The 19,657-nt window shown below is 40.6% G+C and overlaps 2 protein-coding genes across 2 annotated transcripts in view; both read right to left on the bottom strand.

The window, feature by feature from the left end:
- LOC109488276 (SCO-spondin-like) overlaps window positions 1-2,196 on the bottom strand; it is a 14,706-nt gene extending 12,510 nt beyond the window's left edge. The window contains exons 1-2 of the mRNA XM_019792469.1: window positions 2,129-2,196; window positions 1,307-1,477 (exon numbers count right to left, since the gene is read on the bottom strand). Of these exons, the coding sequence (XP_019648028.1) occupies window positions 1,307-1,477; window positions 2,129-2,196 (239 nt within the window). The remainder of the gene's footprint in view (window positions 1-1,306; window positions 1,478-2,128) is intronic.
- A 3,483-nt stretch (window positions 2,197-5,679) lies between these two features.
- LOC109461509 (ATP-binding cassette sub-family B member 6, mitochondrial-like) lies at window positions 5,680-19,186 on the bottom strand. The gene is made up of 21 exons (XM_019757880.1): window positions 18,985-19,186; window positions 17,450-17,731; window positions 16,123-16,401; window positions 15,594-15,728; window positions 15,029-15,224; window positions 14,278-14,361; window positions 13,682-13,784; window positions 12,955-13,044; window positions 12,331-12,452; window positions 11,961-12,070; window positions 11,719-11,784; window positions 11,485-11,610; window positions 10,739-10,815; window positions 10,079-10,228; window positions 9,019-9,181; window positions 8,679-8,774; window positions 8,297-8,375; window positions 7,748-7,860; window positions 7,233-7,327; window positions 6,798-6,866; window positions 5,680-5,966 (listed from the first exon to the last, which is right to left on the bottom strand). Exons 2-21 carry the CDS (start codon window positions 17,681-17,683, stop codon window positions 5,840-5,842), a joined length of 2,514 nt encoding a protein of 837 aa, XP_019613439.1. The 5' UTR covers window positions 17,684-17,731; window positions 18,985-19,186; the 3' UTR covers window positions 5,680-5,839.
- Window positions 19,187-19,657: the final 471 nt, after the last annotated feature.

Below are 19,657 nucleotides of genomic sequence, written 5' to 3'. Positions count from 1 at the left end.
GAAGCTGTTAATAGGTTTGATGTGTACATATACAATGTATGTCATTAAGAGAGAAGAGATCCTGTAGATAGAGACGTAGCACAGAAATGTAACCTTTATTTCTTCTATACTTGTACCCAAGTTATCTATCTTAGTGCATTTGGCCCATTTTAGGACGTGAATATGCAACAAAGTTCATTGTGATTGCCATTGTCATTGTGTGAGGTTTAGCTGAGGGGCTTGTTACGTTGACAGTATTAGTGCAAACTTTTACTTTAAGCTTGGGGTCTTGAACGTAACAAAAAGGACTTAAGAGCACTTCTGTGTGCAGCTGTTGATCGTTTTGTATACGGTCATTGTGTGAGCTTTTCAAGTAAGAGGAACAACATTTTAGCCAAGCGAGGGCCGTGTGACGTCGACACTGAAAGAAAGACAATCGTCACAAAAGAGCGTTTCCGTATAGATTTTGATCGATACAGTTCATAAGTAGCTGCTGTTGTGTAACGTTGGAAACAATATTGTGATTGTTCTCATAAGGATTCTGTGACGTTGATATTGACGGAAAAGACTTCCTTCTTGAACTTGAGGCTCCGAGAGTACTTGGCAACAACTGTTGATGTGTGACGTGTAAGTGACGGCATTTTGTAAAGTTGGAAAGGAAGAGGAAAGTGGTTTTAACATTGCACTAAGGCTCCAAGAGTACTTTCTTACAGCCGTTGATGGGTTTGATGACGTGTATATGGCATTGTGAAAAGTTGGAATTGAACAGGAAAAGGCAATACCGATATTCTGACGTGGACATTGACAAATTGACGTAGTTTCAAAACGTATTTGAAGGACACTTGTGCACAGTAAGCGCTTGCATCATACAATTGACGCAAATATATGAATGAAAGAAAGTGGTCAATTGGTGAGGTCTACTGTGAAGTTTGTGACTTTAATAGACGAAAGAACTGACCTGACTCACAGAAATTGACGTAGTTTCAAAACGTGTTTGAAGATCACTTGTGCACAATAAGGGCTTGCATCATACTATATTGACGTAGAACTATAAATGCAGGAAAGACAGCAACCTGAAAGGTCTACTATGATGCTTCTTTATACATGAAAACCGTCGGCGTCCTTACGGCTATCGCCGCCTAGCGGAATCAATACAAATCGCAGGCAGCACCCACCTGTTGGAGTGATAGTACTATACTTACTATTCGATGGAATGTAAGTGGTCCATAAGGATTCGTGATACTAATCGTGTGCGGGAACATCAAACGCCTGAACCTGTCAGTTACGCCGTCTAGCGGAATTCGCACAAATCGCAGGCAGCACCCACCTGTTGAAGTGACAGTACACCTTGCCGTCCACGCTGGAGGTCTCCTTGCCCAGCAGTACGTCGTTCGGCCGCTGGGCGGCGCAGTCCTGGTACCGTAGCTCCTTCCACACGGTCACTTCCACCTCTTGTTCAACTTCCTTCTCCACAAGGACTTCTTTCTCGCAGAAGTTGCTAGAATTTCAAACCAAATTTCTAAATATTCCCATCCTCCAGCAATTTCATAGTAGTACACATGTGTATCTGTACATGTTTGATTGTCCTTAGGAAATTTTCTGGCTCATTTTTACCGGAATTCTAAGATACGGTGAAGATACGGTCGCAAAGATACGGTCGCAATGCAAGACACTTGCTTTCTTCCGAATTTCGTACGACATAATGCATGAAAAGTAACATCGTGGCTGTAGGAAATCGTTTGCTGTATTTTGTTGCGACAAGATCACCGAACTATCTCAGTAGTATTTGAAAGAAAGCTTGCTAACTTTCGTTAGAACTTTAATAAATCAATTTCTCTATCAAGCAGGATTGAAATAATCTTCATAGTTGTCGCAGTGATAGAAAGTAAAGCTTATGTCAGGGGAGAGATTCTTATCTGGTGGGATTGGCAATTCTACCGGCAGATATACCAATATTGGAGTCTGCAAATTCTAATATATATATATATGCTTAAAAGACATGTCATTTTAGATGAACAAATTGACTTGAAATTTGGTATTTGTACAATTGGGAACCACCGGTACCCCTACACATTAACAGCATCCTGATCGTAGTCTCTGCATATCCCGACATATATCAGTCAAAAATGCTATCGGGAATTCCACCAACCTGTTTTGCGCAGTAACCTGTGCTGAAAAGAGCAGGGACAGAAGGAACAAGGACGCAAACGGCCCCATGGTCGCTTTCTTCGGCTCTTAACTCGACTCCCACCGAAGAATCACCAAAAAAAAAAACGAATCGGATAAAATAATTTTTCTCCAAAAAACCTTTAACAATCCCCACACCCAAAAGTCGGGGATTTGGCAGCGCGCGGAGTTGCACGCGTACTTTTATACCTTACCATATCGATTTTAAACCATCGTGGGAGAGAAACTCCAAACTTTCTCCAGGATGCGATCCTACCTTAGACGTAAATTCTCGAGGATGTTTACTCTTTAATTAATCTTATTAACATTTATGAATGGAGAGAGGGTCTACTTAAGGTTGGGCCGTGCCGATTCACGTATATCGCCGTACTTGAAGTGTGGAGATCGATGGAGGACACAGCAGTGAACGCGCGGCTCAGGAAGCCGCTTGTTGTAGGAGAACAAAGACCCAAACCGCCGCGCGTGATGGTTAGGCCACACCAATTTAATTTGTTATTTCTCGGATTCGCCCTGTCCATTTTTGTCTGATTTGCAAAAAAAAAAAAAAAAAAAAAAATTTCTTCAAAATCAACTGCAAAATGCTCAATGAGAGACATACTTTTGCCCCAGCGGTTGAAGAAAACCCTTTTCTTCCTAGTTGTTAAAGTTGTTCAATGTAACAAATGCAACTTTGTTTCATTAAAAGTTCAAAATCTATTGTTTTAATTATAAACCAGCCTGGTATGTTCACTTCATGGCTCATATTGTAATATTTCCGGCTATCATGGGGTGTCTTGGCTTGGCCTGTTTTTTTTTATTTCGCCCTGTCGCTTCATATTTTTTCTGAAAAAAAAAAAACCCCGAGAAACAACAAATTAATTGGTGTGGCCTGAGGGGAAGGTGGAGAGAGGACTTTCTCTGCATCCGGGAGGTGGGAACAACACCTGGTCGTTGCCATGGCAACATGAGTCAGAATTTTTGATGACTACATGATGTGGGGGCTTAAGCCAAAGAAGCTTTTCCAGTCGGTTTTGTGTTCCTTTAAATCGTTATTGACTGTACAATCACAGAAAACCGGACTGACTTGTTTGATTCTCAAAAGACTGTTGTTGACATAATAGTCAGTATCACTAATTTAGTATATTGTATACAATTAATATCGGAGATTAAGAAATTATATATTCCCGCTGTATTCCCAAACTTTGCTTTACAGTAACTGTACTTCTAGTTCTGTTTCTTTGATCCCACATTGGACGCAGTTTGAGGGCTGAAAATGCTTAATTTCTCCTTTCCATTAAAAGATCACTCAATTGATTTCTTTTTCTCACGTTTGTATATTTTGTCGATATTTTAAGATACTTAGCGTTCCTCGTTGATTTTGTTCCCTACGAAAAGCTTCATTTAATCGTAACTGTATGTAATAAGACTGCTATATACAGTGTACATTGTTCAATAATGATGTTTTTTTAAACATATGTATACATATGTAATGATTTTTAAGTCATTCTTACTACTTTTAGCTTTCTTTATTGTCCAAAGACGTGAACTAGTGTCCCAAGCGCAAAATGTTTAAATTCTATACGCTTTTCACCAGGTTTAAACGTAAAGATTTTCCGTCCAAAATGGTTCTATTCATTCCTAGTATTCTAGAGGCGTAATACTTGCGTCTGAGCCTCTATAATTCAGGATGTTTGCACACTTAGCTAAGCTAATTACGCCTACTGTGTGTGGAGTGCGTTTTGAGTAAGATTACGGTAAGTAGAATATCCTCTCAGTTTCCAGTAATCTGTTCTGCAAGCGCGGAGGGATATCGATCCAGCCTGTGTAAACAGTGGGGCGGGCGGATCTCGCAAGTCAAGTGCGGATGTGCACGTGCGCGTGTGGTGGACTGGACTTCGGGGAAGTCGAATTCTTTCTTTCTTCTCGTTCATTCATTCGTTCTTTTATTCACTCTTACTTTCTATTACATATTCTCTCAATCCCGATTCTTGATGATTTATTGAGGTATGGAAAAACAAACTTCTAAATAAATATTATTTAAAAATTTCAATTCATTCTTGAGTATGAAAGCCAAGTGTAACCACGTAGCTAGAAAAGAGAGTCTTTTAACTCCATTAAAATTTCCAACATGTCTTGCGTATTAATCTTTGTCTGTAGTTACACGTATTTACTTTGACAGTAAAAGGCATCAATACATACCGGTACTGTATGTGTGGCCCAAGGGCTACAGAAAAGCAGATGGGCACCGCCCCTATACTCTGCATAGTGTGGAATGAGACTATGGAAAATAATACGATTAATATACATACATGTATGAACATCAAGCCACCTTTTATAACAATGAAATATCCAGTCATGATATAACATACAGATATATACAACATATATGGCTGATAAAATATAGGATGCACCAGGGAGTATACACACCTATACGTATATTAAAGCAGGGGGAAGGTTGAAAATGTCATGCATTTTTGTTATAAAATTATTGCTTACATTTCTTTTCAAACCCTTGGTATCTTCAGAAATACAATCGCTTTACTTTCATAGAGGGATTTTTCTGAAACTTGTAGGCATTTTTTAAAAGAATTTGAGATCAGCCACCCCCCCCCCCTTTAACGTAAAAAAGCTTACTCAAGCAACTGGATATGCTTTTGAAAACAGTCAGACATTTCAGGCAGCATCCACTACCTTTCGTCAGTGACACTGGAGACTTGCAGGAGAAAGGCAGGTTTATAAGCACGAACTAGCCCCCTTAAGGTTTATTTCCATTGTTCACACAACCCCCTTTGGTACCCTCTGGTTGACCCTATATAATATGGTATATCAGTACTACATGTAGTGTCACAATCACAGCAGCAACTTAAACATTAAAACCAATAGATACCAAGCTAAAACTTACCACAAACTACATACCAAAGAATAATATATATGATATCCATTTTTAGTAACTAGTATGTTTTTATGTCTTCTTTGTGTCCTTAATGGTCATGGTCTTTTTTGCCAAGCTGAAAATGTGTACTAAACAATATCTCCCTTTAAATCGCATTCTATATGCATGTAATGTGCTCTGAATGGCAGTGATTACCAACAGTTGTTTAGAGACTTTGTTATGGATACTATTTTCATCTACAAAGTCTTTGCATTAGTTATCAGCTCCTAAGCCAGTTTAGCAACAAAACATCTTAGTTCTCCATTTGTTCAATGAAACCAATGCCAACTTGGTATACTTGACATTTCTGGGCTTGCATATGGTGTAGGTGTATTCCGACACATAGGATGTCAGCCTTAAATATTCAAATATGACCTTAAACGAGACATTCTGCCAAAGTGCTATCTGTATCTGTGTTGGTATAGCAGGCATAACCGCCCTTTGGTGTAACAAACCAGCTATGCACAATGCATCACAGGTTTGCAATGCCCACAGGCATACATGTACATGTATAGTACGTCCTTCATTAAATGAAGTTTTTATATGACACAGAAGGAAGAAAAGGGGTTAATCGTCCTTGTTCTTGTTTCCCTTGCTGTCTGCTTTCTTTAAATATGTGAATACAATTACTATCAAAAACTAAACGTTCTGCTGAAGTGCTATGCACAATACACCACAAGTCTTGGCAACATACTCCACTGCCAATGCCACTGAATGCAGCATACAAATGTATATGAAACGAAAGGCCTAGCAGGAAAATGGTTAATCGTCCTTGTTCTTGTTTTCCTCTGTGTCTGCTTTCTCCGATCCATTGCTGTCCTCAGGGTTTAGCAGCTGCTGTTGCCACAGGTTGGCATACATCCCGCCAAGATTAACCAACTCATCATGTCTGCAACAGAAATGTTTTGTGTTAAAACTTTTGTTCCAACATGGGGTAGGGAATTTTCCCGACCAGCCTCGTAACCCCTGCTTCTCCTATTGGGTCAGTTCGTCCTCGCTACTTGTGAGAAATTGGGCTGGTCTCAATCATGGTGTTTCTGACTCAGGGAGAAGAGTTGCTGTTACAGTTATACTCGGTAACCCGTAACCCAGGTGAGTGGTGATGCCATTCAGGTGGTAGCACCGTTCACCTTGAAGTGGCCTAACGGCTGTGTTACGTGGTGACCACTAAGTAAGAAAACAACAAAAAAGAAAACAAAAACAAAGAATTGTTCTCAACTACATGTAGAGCTTTTGACCAGTCACTCTGGTCTTTCTAACAGTAGACTGACCCAGTGAAGCTTGTTACGTGGCTTCTTTAAAGTGTGACGTCAACACTGGGTCAAAGGTATCTGGTTAAAACCGATGATGGCCCCCGTCGCGGTTCAGTGATGGGCCCTGATGTAAAGAAGTCTTGAAAGAGATACTCAACTCATCTAATCTAATATGAACAAGACATCGGGAGAGTTTAAACTTCCGAAAGTATTTTGGGTTTTGGTGACCTTCAAGTTCACAGATCTCTGGTCAAGGGTGCAAATCTATAACAGATCCCAAAAAGTTTCTGACTCAACCCAAGTGAAATCTTGTTCTCTTGACTTGTTGAATTATTCCTTGAAACGTCCAGAAAACAATGACAGAGAATGGTTTTGATAGTTCACACTCATGGACAGACTGAAACAATCAACGACTATGTTTATAGACACTGGACATCATCAAAACAAACTCCAGACATTTTACTTACGTTCCTCTCTCCACGATTTCTCCCTCGTTTAACACCAGGATCTGGTCCGCGTTGATGATTGTCGACAGTCTGGAAAGGTGCAAAATCTCTGTCTTACACTATAAGTAATAGTAGCATGCATAGTCCAGTGGTTAGCGACCCTGCCTCTGGACCAAGAGGTTGGGAGTTCTAATCCCGACATGCATGCTACTGGAAAGGGTCACAGTCCTTAGGACATTGGTCCACTGTTCATTGTGCTTGCCAAAAAGAGCTAGGGGAATTTCCCCAGTACAATGAACATGTAAATATTGTACATAGCATCTGTCTTCTCTGTTACGATTAGAGGAGGGAGGGAAGGAGGGAAGGAAGGAAGGAAGGAAGGAAGGAAGGAAGGAAGGAAGGAAGGAAGGAAGGAAGAAAGGAGGGAAGAAAAGAATCTGAGGGTTGAAGCCTGACCTGTGAGCCACTACGATGGTGGTCCTGTTGTTACAGACCCTGTTGAGGGAAGCCTGGATGTTCCTCTCAGTCTGGGTATCCAGCGCAGACGTGGCCTGGAGGGAGGGAAGGAGAGAGAGGTGAATTCGTTTCATAAATTTGTTCATTAAAACGGTAATTTCAGCAGCTGGCAGCCTTAGTCAGGTACTCTCTGATAATGTCAATGTCCACTGTACTGTTCTAGTGGCAACAAATTGGCAAGTGGAAGGAGAGGGGGAACAGGTGAAGACACATTTCCCAGCTTCCACCCCAATGTACATTCAGTAAATAACTAAGCCAACATTGAGAGACATGATGCATTACGCATATGTAGTGACACAGTAAAGTAAACCTATGGCACAAACTTCCAGTCAACGAGACCTTAAAGCTACACATGGAACGCATCTTGAGCAGATGTGATGCAGGTAGTGTAATTGGTAGAGTAATTGCTGCAAGCCAAGCTAAAACAATGATTTTATAAACACTTGACGACCTACCTCATCCAGTAGTACAATAGATGGAGCCTTGAGGATGGTTCGGGCGATGGCCACTCTCTGTTTCTCCCCCCCACTCAGCTTCAACCCCCGCTCACCTACCATCGTCTCATACTCTGTACAACACAACAGGGAACTAGAAAGGTAACCTTTGCAAAGCAAATGCATAATATTTACCTTTAAGTTGGCCTATGGTCTGCTCTGTTAATAATATCTGTGTGTGTTAATTCTTACTCAAACACATACTGTATATATATATATGGTCAGACAGGAATCAAAATCCCTCCTGCTATAAAATTGCAACATGATGTAACCCAACACTAATTACCATGGCAACACACAGTCTGGTTAAAGGGCATTGACCTTTTTGGTGCTGCAACTCTTGTGAGTTTATGTTTGGAAGTGACTGGTCATTCATGATCCTGATGAAGCCAACAGTGGTTGATGAAAATTTTATCTCTGTGTAATCCTTGTGTTGTAATTAAGTTCAACATTTTACTATATAAAATACACTTGTCAATGAACATTTAGCAGTGAATGATTTGTACGTACGATCAGGGAACATCAGGATTTTGTCATGAATCTCAGCAGCATCCGCAGCCTCCTCCACATCTTCGTCTTTAGAGCTCACCTGGAAAATCAAATATTAAATAAGATTTATTATTTTATGAAGTAATATAATACATGTTTATATAAACTATTCCTTTGTACTTATCCCAGTGGGTAATAATGTATGTATGATAAAGGTCTTTGTTATGTTTACCAAAGGAAAACGTTGTTTTTGTTCAGTTTCTTCTTCTTCTTCTCCAAACAGAAAGACCAGAGTGACTGGTCGAAGGCTCTAGGTGAGAGAATTTCTTTGTGTTGGATCAAAAGTTTTAACTTCAAACATGTAACTACCAACAGAGACAAACTTTCATGATAGCATACATACCTTCCCATATCTGATATTTGTCCTGATTGTGTCATTGAAAAGTACTGTGTCCTGAGGAACCACGCCGATGCTTTTGCGAAGGGAGGTCTGGGTAACCTGCAGGGCAAAGGGAAAAACAACAACCTTTCAAGTAAAGTTTTCTCCAAAGTTACAACTCTGTAGCCTGGATACTATCCTGATTAGTTTACGTCCGCTCCCACAGTCACTCCCACCAACACTGGGAGTCCCTAACCAAAGCTACCAAAGCAGTTCATCCTCACTGCAGGATAATTGAAATTTGTTTTTGGGACAGTGCTGGGACAATAGGAAGAAAAGTTAATTTTGAGGCCTGTTTATGTACCTTGGAGATGTCCTGCCCATCGATGCGGATGGCTCCTCCCATGACGTCGTAGAACCTGAAGAGCAGCCGGATGATGGTGGACTTGCCGCTGCCCGTGGGACCGACCAACGCCACCGTCTGGCCCGGGTTCACCGTGAACGTGATGTCCTTCAGGATATTCCTCCTGGAGGGGACAGAGAAACATGCCGAATTGAGAACTATACTTAGATGCTATCTTATTTGTCCTGCAGAGCAGCAAAACAAGGGTTAAAATGTACTGAAACACCCCTGCAGTTCTAAAGACAGCTGCTAGGGTACCTATTTTAGTTATGTATATCCTTCAGAATATTTCTCCTGGACTCAGGGGGCTAGACAGGACAGAGAAATATGCTGAATTGAGAACAATTGCCTTTTATGAGGTTTACATCAAATGTAAAATGTCTGCAAAACTTAAGAAAATGTAGATCTTAAGAAATGTAGATACTAAGTCTTAGAATGATCAAAGGTCATCTTGAAATTATCATGAAAGTTCATCTGTGTTGGTAGTTACATGTTTAAGGTTAAAACTTCTCAATCGATCCAACACAAAGAATGGTTCTCATCTAGACCTTTGGACTTGTCACTCAATCTGGTCTTCCTCAGTAGGTCTCACTGAGATCACCTGAGTTAGCGTCAAATGGCAGCCGCTCCAGACCCTTGTGATTAAGCCCCAATGTTTGCAAGCTCCTCACAATTCAGCCCTTGGCTGCCAGGAGAGAGTAGCCGACCCACCCTCTCTCTCTCCCTCTCTATCCAGTTTAACATTTTTTTTCCTCGAAACTGGGGGTTAGAGGTGCTTGTATTTTTTTTACGGCTGGATGCCCTTCCTAACGCCAACCCAAACCCTAGTAGGGCCCAGGAACCCTCTAACTGAGGGGGAAATACGTGTTAAGTGCCTTTCCCAAGGGCACAACGCCTGGTTGCATGTCTGGACATGTCTGGGTCCAACCCTGGGGATTGAACCTGGGTCCCCTTGCTTGACAGTCGGTTGCTCTACCACTAGATGCCACTGACAATAACCAATATAAAATACACTACTCACTCAGGCTGGTAGTAGAAGCAGACGTTCTTAAACTCAATGCGACCTTCGCCGACGACCAGCGGCCGTGCCCCCAGGATGTCCTTGACCTCCTGTTTCTCCTTCAGAAGGTCAAACATGTTCTCCATGTCGATAAATGCAGCCTGGATCATCCTAGGATGGAAAACACAAAAAAAAACATAAAGTTTAACATGAATTCAAAATGGAATTTTTAAAAAGAATTCATTCGTTAAGGACAATATAAAGAACATACATGGCCCAAAAACAAAAAAAAAGTTAACACGCATGAACATCCACAAAACTAATAAGCAAAACCAACTGACATCTACACAGTACTGGACAATGCCCCTCACGGGGTATAACGTACAGGGGGTAATTGTCAGTAATAAAAGGAAAATATAGAGAGTAAAATTGTTAAATTCAAGTCAGAGAGTAAAACTTAATAGAGGTTGAAAGCAATAGTCACACTGATCTTGCCAGCTTGTCTTTTTGTGTTAATTCCATTTAACTTAATTCAGACATTACAAGTGATGATTGCCAAATTATATAATGTGCAATATTGTATGCCTGTGTTCATTTTAGAGATCTGTACACTGACTTTGTTGTTCACTGCAAAAGATCAATAAATAACTCTTGAGCCTTGAAAAAAATCCATTGGCTTACCTGTAGTAAGTTCCGAAGAAGTTGAGAGGTGCGTAAAGCTGGATGATGTACGTAGAGAACAGGACGTAGTCACCAACCTGGGAAAGAAATTATAGAAAAAAATCTGTTACAAAAACACAAGAAGAAACCAGAGATTCTAGAATCTGGAAAGTATTATAAAATGTCCACCTGTTTCATCATGCCTTCCATGTACATGTTGTACATTTTGTATGTGGAAAATAATAATAAACTGTTTGAAACATAATGACATAAAGACTATTAACTAAGCTTTAACTTCCAAACACTAACCACAAAGATTCGGACTTACCCTAAATTTTCAAAAATTTATTTTGATGACTTGTACCAACACAGATGAACTATGTTTGAAACATACTTGCAACACTTGTCTTGTTGGCTACATGTAGCTGTCACACAGAAGAGACAGTACATGTACATATGTATCAAAGAATACCAACAACCCATCCTTAGCAGTTACTGAGAACAAATTTTAGTAAACATCAGATGAGACGTACTTGCAGTGTCTTGTAGGACACATACCTGGCACACAGTAGGGACAGTACATATGTACCAAAAAATGCATGCAAGCAAACCATCCTCAGCAGTTTTTTTAGCAGTTACTGAGAACCGATACTTGCAGTGTCTTAAGCTTGTTGGCACACAGTAGGGACAGTACATACACATATGTATGTACTCAGCAGTTACAGAGATCCAATTATTAGTAAAAGTAAACAACAGTTGAAACGTACTTGTAATTTTTTGTCGGCCACGTAGCTGGCACACAGCAGGGACCCTGCTATCAGACCCACTGTGATCACGATGTTCTGGGCATTGTTCAGCACACTCAGGGACGCATTGGTTTTCCACTCTTCAACCTGCACATAGGAACAGACCATGTCGATACTGTAGAAGCAGACATTCTTGAACTCAATGCGAACAAAACAATATGTTTTCCTTCTGTAAACATAATAAGCACTACCTACCTGATAGTCTTTCACAAAGTCATGAAACTTGTCCACTTCATACTCCTCTGCACCATAGTACTTCACCTGGAATATAGAGGAAATGGAGAGCTATTATAGAGTTTATAGTTATAAACAAAATCCTATCTAGAATACAGTATGTCCAGTATGACGTAATGACCAATGAGTGATCGTTTATTTAACTTAAATGGTTGGTGATACCAGTAATAACAATAACAACAACAAAAAAAACAAAGTCACACCGTTTCAAAGTTGAGAAGTGAGTCCACTGCTTTTTGCTTCATGGCATTTTCCTTGATATTCATCTTTCTTCGAAACTTGGTCCTCCATTCTGTCACAAAGATTGTCAATCCTGTAAGATAAAATGTACGCTGGTTATGGCAGGGCGGCTTCTACCCTGGCCTTAACAGCCTCTACTGTCGGTGCCCTCACCACTGGGCCCGGCAGCTGGTTCCACTCGCTTACTGTGCAGGGAAAAAAAGAAAACCCAAAGCAGTCTTTACATGTATATGCTGTATATAACTGGAATTCATAATCATAGCTACCTCCGGTCCTTTTGTGGGCAGGTTTCAGGTACTTATTTGTCACAAGGAATATTTCTCCTGTACTTACCCAAATACAGCGCCATACAACAGAAGACAATCAGTCCAAAGTAGATGTTGAAAGCTCCAGTAAAGTAGACAATGGCAATGATGATATCCACTATGGTAGGCACTATGCTGAACAGGATGTAACTGAAAAAAACAGAAAAAAAACTTAGTATATTATAATTTCAGATTCCCTGAAGTATCCATTGGCCAGAGGAGTGCCCATTATTTTGAAGGCATATAGACACTCCCTGGCTAATGGATACTGCCTTGCCACCGTATGATTTGCTTGGAGATTAGATGTACGTCATTATTATGTTATTATACTATTACTCTCACTGGTAACTCTGGTTTTCCTTATGACCCAGTGAGGATTGTCACGTGGCTTCTTTAAAGGGAGACGTCAACACTGGGTCAACGCATAGAAACGACGTGACAAGCCTCACTGGGTCAGTCTACTGAGGAAGACCAGTGAGAGTAACTGGTCGAAAGCTCTAGGTGAGAGAACTTCTTTGTGTTGGACCAAAAGTTTTAACTTTAAACATGTAACTACTAACACAGATGAACTTTCATGATTGGTATTTTTGGATAATTGTTCCTTCATATCACAGACAACCCTCCCCCCTGGTGTTAATGGTTGTTCCCTTACTTGAGCAGGTTGTTGACGCTCTGTGTCCCCCTGTCCATAACTCGCAGAACCTCCCCCGTTTTCCTGGTTAGATGCCACCTCAGGGACAACCTAAGAAAACATAAATGTACAACTGTGTACAACATAACGAAACATTGTAATATAAAAGATTTGTTTATTTGTTTATTATGATTGATATGAAAGATTGTACATGTACATGTACATGTACCTTCAGTAGGTGAAAAATTTGAATTTTTTGTGAATTTCTAATTGTGCTATTTGTTGTGAATTTCAAATGTACTATCTACAAGATTTGATTTATTATGTTTACCAAAGGAAAACATTATTGTTTTTCCTCAGTTTCTTCTTCTCCAAACAAATAAGGTCAATGACCTGAACCAGATGTCTCTCACCATAGTAACTGGTGTTTGGTTACATCATGTTGCAAGTGAGAGGGGCTGCATGGTCACTACATATATGAATGTGTTTGAGGAAGAATAAACAAAGCTTGTTAAGCTGGGCTATGTGAAGGTAAACATAATGCCTTCGCTTGGCAAATGTTACCTTCTAGTTTTTGCAAATTTTTGGTCAAAACTCGTCAGGTCACATTTCTCTGCGTGCATTTTGAGCTGGCAATGGACCAAATTTCCCGAAGTTTTTCCATACCTCATTGTTGCTTTCTTTTTGTTTTGCAAATGTTACCTTTCTAGTTCATTTATCAATTTTACATAAAAAACACTAAGCTTACTGGTGTAGATGTTTGAAGAGCCGAACAGACATAGTTCTGTTGGTGTACTGTTGTACCAGGATCCACAGGAAAGAACGAAGACCGTTCAAAAGTCCTGCCGTACCTGAAACAAAAAATCACAGATTTCAAACTTCAGAAGTAGATTATACAAAATGTAGTTTGAACTAATATTAAAATTACATCATAAAATGCATTAGTACAAGACGCAACTTGCTCCACTATGACACCTTAGCTTATGTTTTATATATCTGCCAACCACATCCTTGAACCCAGGGTATACTGGGTCAAACCCTGTCAATTCAGTGAAACAGAAGCTCTGCCCACCCACTCTGAAAACTAAGCATAGACATTAGGGGTACTCAAAATTAGTAAAAATTTGCAAGGTAATGCAAAATGTTTTGTTCATATTGTAGACCAAATTGGGTGATAAAATTTGAATGTTTGCTTGAATCATTCTTTATTAATGAAGGCATGCAAGACACTTTTCAGTGTGGTCATTGATAATAAACCTTAACCTTGTCTCTGCTGCCTAAACTGCTAACCAATAAGAAATTGGTGCTAAACAGCTACCTTAGCAGGCTAAAGGTTAATATTACCTGCTCCTCCTCCCTGTAGGAACTTCCAGAATGTGTAGAGCAGGATGTCATCCCAGGGGAACTCAGACTTGGTCAGACGATTCACTGGGGGGGGGGGCACAAAATGTTTCACAACAAGGATTAACAGCCTGAGGGAATCTTCGAATTTTCAATTCAAAAATTCAATCTTCATGGTTACCTTCGCAGAAGAAAAAGCATTAACTTATAGTTCAGGTTTTGTCTTCTTCAATTCCAAACATGTCAATGACTTGGATCAAATGTACATTGTATATCACAATATTAATGGATTGGCAGGATTTAGCAAAATATTGTTAAAAACATTAGTTTGGAAATTCATTATTAAAAAATATCTTAAGATGAAAGCACAATGTTAGAAGCTTAACTTTTCAAATATTTAAACACATGTATTAAAAGTGTTTTCCCAACTACATTGTGATACATTATACATTAGTCTGCTAAGAAAACATTTTGGGGACTTTAAAATTGCAGCAAATCTGTAGCAACAGTGATAAACACACCTGTCCAATGATTTTGTAGACTGTTTTACCGATGACTCACCGATGATTTTGTAGTAGATAGGGACAAGCACCCTAGACTGGGTGCACCCCTAATGTTTTTTAATTATCATTTTTAATGCTAATGATCTTTTAAATGAATTGTTCTTTTATAAATGTACATGTACTGTAAAATCAGCGCAATTTAGTCATTGTGACTACGAAGTTGATTGCACAATAAACATTGAACAACTCACCGATGATTTTGTAGTAGATAGGGACCAGCACGTTGATGCCTCGTCCCGCGGCTAGCAGCAGGAAACAGAACACGACTCGTAGCTGTAACGCCAGGCTTCCCTTCGGCCACATGAATGGCCAAAGCAGCTTGCACTTCCGTAAGAACCCGCGGAAGGTCGAACCTTCCGATTCAGTCGCAAACTCATCCAACAATGGCTGGAACAAAGGAATATTTCTGGCCATTAATAGTTAGACATGATCCATGTAGCAGCTTGCACTTCCGTAGGAACCAGCGGAAGGTCGAGCCTTCTGATTCTGTTGTTAACTCGTCTAACAATGGCTGAAAGAAAGTAATATTTCTGTGTTATGTATAACGGTTAAAACTTTAGATCCAACACAAAAAGTTCTCTCACCTAGAGCTTTCCACAAGTCACTCTGGTCTTCCTCCGTAGAAAGCTCTAGGTGAGAGAACTTTTTTGTGTTGCATCTGAAGGTTTAACTCTAAACATGTAACTACCAACACAGATGAACCTTCATGATGGTAACTTAATAAATATGTGTAAGGAAAAATCTATCATATTTTACCTCAGCCTGTTCCACATCCCTGTCCTCGTTGATGATGTTCATGTAGGGTTTGGCTGGTCGGCCGGGAGCACACAGGCCCAGCAGGAACAGCAGTAGGGTACAGCTGTAACGTGCCACCCAGGAACCAAACTCAACCTGAAACAGAGAAAATACTGGAATACAACAACCGTTGCAGCATCGTACTATGATAACTACCAACACACAGATGAAAATTTGTGTCATTTTTGGCGACGTCTCAGGGAGGAGCCTAATGGTACAGTATTGTGTGCAGTTTGCAAGGATTCTAGGAATTGTACAGGAATTTTGTCCACAGGCATGGAATTGAATATCCACAGGAATGTCTCCCATATCTATGCCCACATTCCTGCAAACCCTTGGGAAAACCTGTCAGCCCCAGATGGCCCTACTTTCTGTGACCACAGGGCATGTTCACTATACACAAGTGCTAGATTCTCCAGGAGTATGTAATTATAAGGGCTTGAACTTAAAATTCAAAATTCAAACATACTAATCCTTAAGTACACCATACCTTCTGGTCCACAGTCTGTATCTTCCACCACCAGTGTCTGCTGTTCCACGACACAAGTGCCAGATTCTCCAGAAGAAAAGCCAGCGCCCAGAACAGCAGAAGAACTGTGCCGTGTCCTCGCGAAGATCGCGTTAAAATCTCTCTCTTCCTCTCAGCTGCCATGAGAATCATCACCATCCACCACGAGAGCGCGTAGAAACACGTGTAGAGGATTGTGGAGCCGTAGAGTGCTTTGGCCCCGAGTGTTGCGTGCAAGACCAACTGGACAATTGCTTGGACCTATATCAGTGTACAAAATACATTTTTTGAACCAGGTTACCCAGTGGGCTTCTGCCAGATACAGTACTAGTGGTGCAAGCCCAGTGGGCAATCTACGGCAAAAATTAGGTTGCCCATCAGAATTTTAGGTTGCCCCACCTATAAGGTCTCATACCGCAATTACTCCGCATGTGTAGTCTCTAAAAGAGTCCCGACAAAAAAATGATTGTGCCCGAACAGCGTGAGTTTAGGTGCACCATAAAATCCCTTTCATCACTCAGACCTGATCTAAAAAGGATTTGAGGTGAAAGCCTGTTTATTACTGACAGGATCAGGCAGGGAAGTTTCGGCGTCCGAGCGATTGTCGGACGTATACGCTTATTTTGACCTGAGTACTGCGGTCGGGCACAGTGAGCCAAAAGAGGGCCTCTTGCGGGTCATGGGTAATTGCAGTTATACATGACGTAAATATCGAACTAGCGGTTAGAATTGGGGAAAAAATTTTTTATCGTTTACATGATACGTGTGCTTGGTATAGACAGCAAAAAATCTGTTGATGTACGATTTTTTTATTGGATTCACAGCCAAAATAGTGGCCTATTTTAACGTGTAAGTCTACGCGACAAGAACAAGTAGTATTAGTTGACTCATCTATTGTTTTGGACATAGGTTAATTTTGTTGTATCCATGTATTTGTCGACGTGTAGTTTTAGACCTTACGAAAGTCGCTGTACTTTTGTTGTGTCAATAAATTTTAACGAACATGTCAATGCCAATGCATTCAATAGCACGTCGGCAGAAAGTACTGCGCCTGCGCAAAACCCCATATTTTCGAGTTTTTCGTTGGGTTTTTGGTCAACATTGCATCAGAATTTTGCCTGTTGCAGAGGATATTCTTTCCGACATAACATTTGGAAACTACTGTCGAAATGCTAACCTTATATTAGCGAATACGACCTTATAAGAGACATTCTGCCAAAGTGCTATGTACAATACATTATGGGTTTCGTGCAGGTGCAGTACGTTCTGCCAAGGTGCTGCATTCAATAAAACTGAAGCTGAGACTGACCACCAGCAGCACGTGCATCGCCAACTGAAAGTGGTAGAGGGCACTTTTGGGTACGTATTTGGGTTCGATGACGGTTGAGTACTTCATGAGGAAGAGGCCCTGTATCCCGCCGCATACGAGGATGAATCCTTGTAGAACTGCAGGGACGAGGGTTTCTGTGAAACATACAGACAGACCCTGGTCCACCCATACTGGTGTAAGCGAGCTGTTTGGACTGCAATATGCTGGCAGCATCGTGGAAAGTTTTCGGGCTGTTCTTGGGAAGTTTCAGTACGAGTAGGCCTGTATGGAAAAGGAGACATATTGTTATGATGGAGAAAGATTCTGTGTAGATAGCTGGTATAACTGCCCTTAGGTGTAACACACCAGCTTCTGTATCTGTATAGCTGGTATAACCACCCTTCGGCGTAACACACCAGCTTCTGTATCTGTATAGCCGGTATAATCGCCCTTCGGCGTAACACACCAGCTTCTGTACCTGTATAGCCGGTATAACCACCCTTTGGCGTAACACACCAGCTTCGCAGGCACACGGTGCGGCGGTATAGCTGGCTACACTATACCGAACGATTTTTATGCAAGTTCTTGTCATTTTTTTTGCATTAAGTCATGATTGTGTTTTCATTTATTATCCTTGCAGTTCTTGTTTTGACAGAATATTGTAGCATACATGTAGTCGTAACTTGCATGTAACATTTGGACTGTATGTTTTTTGCAAGTTGTCATCAATTTTTTTTGTGATCCATACATTCCATACTTTCCTAAAGCCTGTAGCCTGGATGCCAGACCCAAAACACACTGGACACAAAATATCTCAGTGTGCACACTGAGATATTTTGTGTCCAGTGTGCTTTGGGTCTGGCATCCAGGCTATAAAGCCTGGTGCAGGAGTCATTATTCAGTATGTTACATATATATAGTTTACTAAGACCTTACAAAAGTTGGCTTGTTAGATGTCAATAAAGTTACGATAACCGGTATAGTTTTTATTCCCATATGTTTGTGTTCTTTCTGCTGCGTTCTTACTACGTACCACGTATATGTATAACGCTATGTGCCCACCTAATAACCCGTGGCTTAATAATTTGTCTACACGCAAACTCTCGACCTTAACCAGGGCACTTTTCATGGTTAACTATTAACCTGGCGACTTTCACTGAAAAACAACACTTAAAGTTATGATATTGCAGCAAATTGTTGCACATATATATAATTTGCCTTCCGTGCAGTGTGTATTAGCATGGAGGTATAAAAATACCTCCATGGTATTAGCCTCCATTATTAGCATATGCCAAAAACTTGGGGTCTTCAGGGTCTTTGGGAGCTTTTATGTGCTATTTTCTGATTGCATATAGACAACATAGCCGGCCTGGTTGAATTACCCCAGTTTTTAGAACTGGGCTAATCAGAAAACAGCCGAAGACCACCAAACCCTCAGTTCTATAAGCTATAAGCCTGCTACACATACACGGAGGCTAAGTGTGTAACGTAATTGCTGTTTGTTGGTAGAAAAGAGAAGTCAAGTCAAGTCATACCTTACTACTGAAGCTGTTTACATGTCCCGTTGTGTAAACTGAACCTGCCAAAGTCTGGACGCAGCGCAGAAGTGCTAACTCATGCTCTTATTTAGTTACACAACAGCGCAAATTGCGCAAACAAGACAGGTTTTTTTGTTCGATACATGGGCGTCGCCATCTTGGAATGTCCCACTTGATAGTGAGGGGTGCTCGAATGTTGGAAAATACTTCATTTCACCCTGAAAACGTAATACGAACTCACAAAAAAGACCAAAGGGATTTTTTCCGTGAAATGATAAAAAATAAGAGCAAAACAACGTGTAAACTTTTGCAACGCTAACTAATAAAAATCCCAAATCCACCGGTGTATAAAGTTTGACGTAAGATGCAGAATCAACAAAAGTCGCAAGGTGGCTGTAATTAAACGCTCTTTGGGTGATTACCTTCGCAAGAAGGTTATGTTCTCGCAGTCGATGGGTATGGTTTTCCGTAGCGTTCGTGTGTTTAGAACGCTTAAATGAATTGTCTTGATATTTGGCTAGGACTTGGTTGGTTAGATTTTTTGCTTCCTAGCGGCTTGTTATGGTACTGCAGTGGAACTTCCGGTTTTGATATCTCATGATCTAGACATGTTTGGGTCATGTATTTTGGATGGTCGTGTTTGACCAGGTCAGTGTTTGGAACGGAAGAA

The sequence above is a fragment of the Branchiostoma belcheri genome, unplaced genomic scaffold (genome assembly GCF_001625305.1).
Source record: "Branchiostoma belcheri isolate BF01 breed outbred unplaced genomic scaffold, Haploidv18h27 scaffold93, whole genome shotgun sequence".
In the NCBI taxonomy this organism is placed as follows: domain Eukaryota; kingdom Metazoa; phylum Chordata; class Leptocardii; order Amphioxiformes; family Branchiostomatidae; genus Branchiostoma; species Branchiostoma belcheri.
Note: the sequence above shows the minus strand (reverse complement) of the source record. Positions and strands in the feature narration are given on the sequence as shown.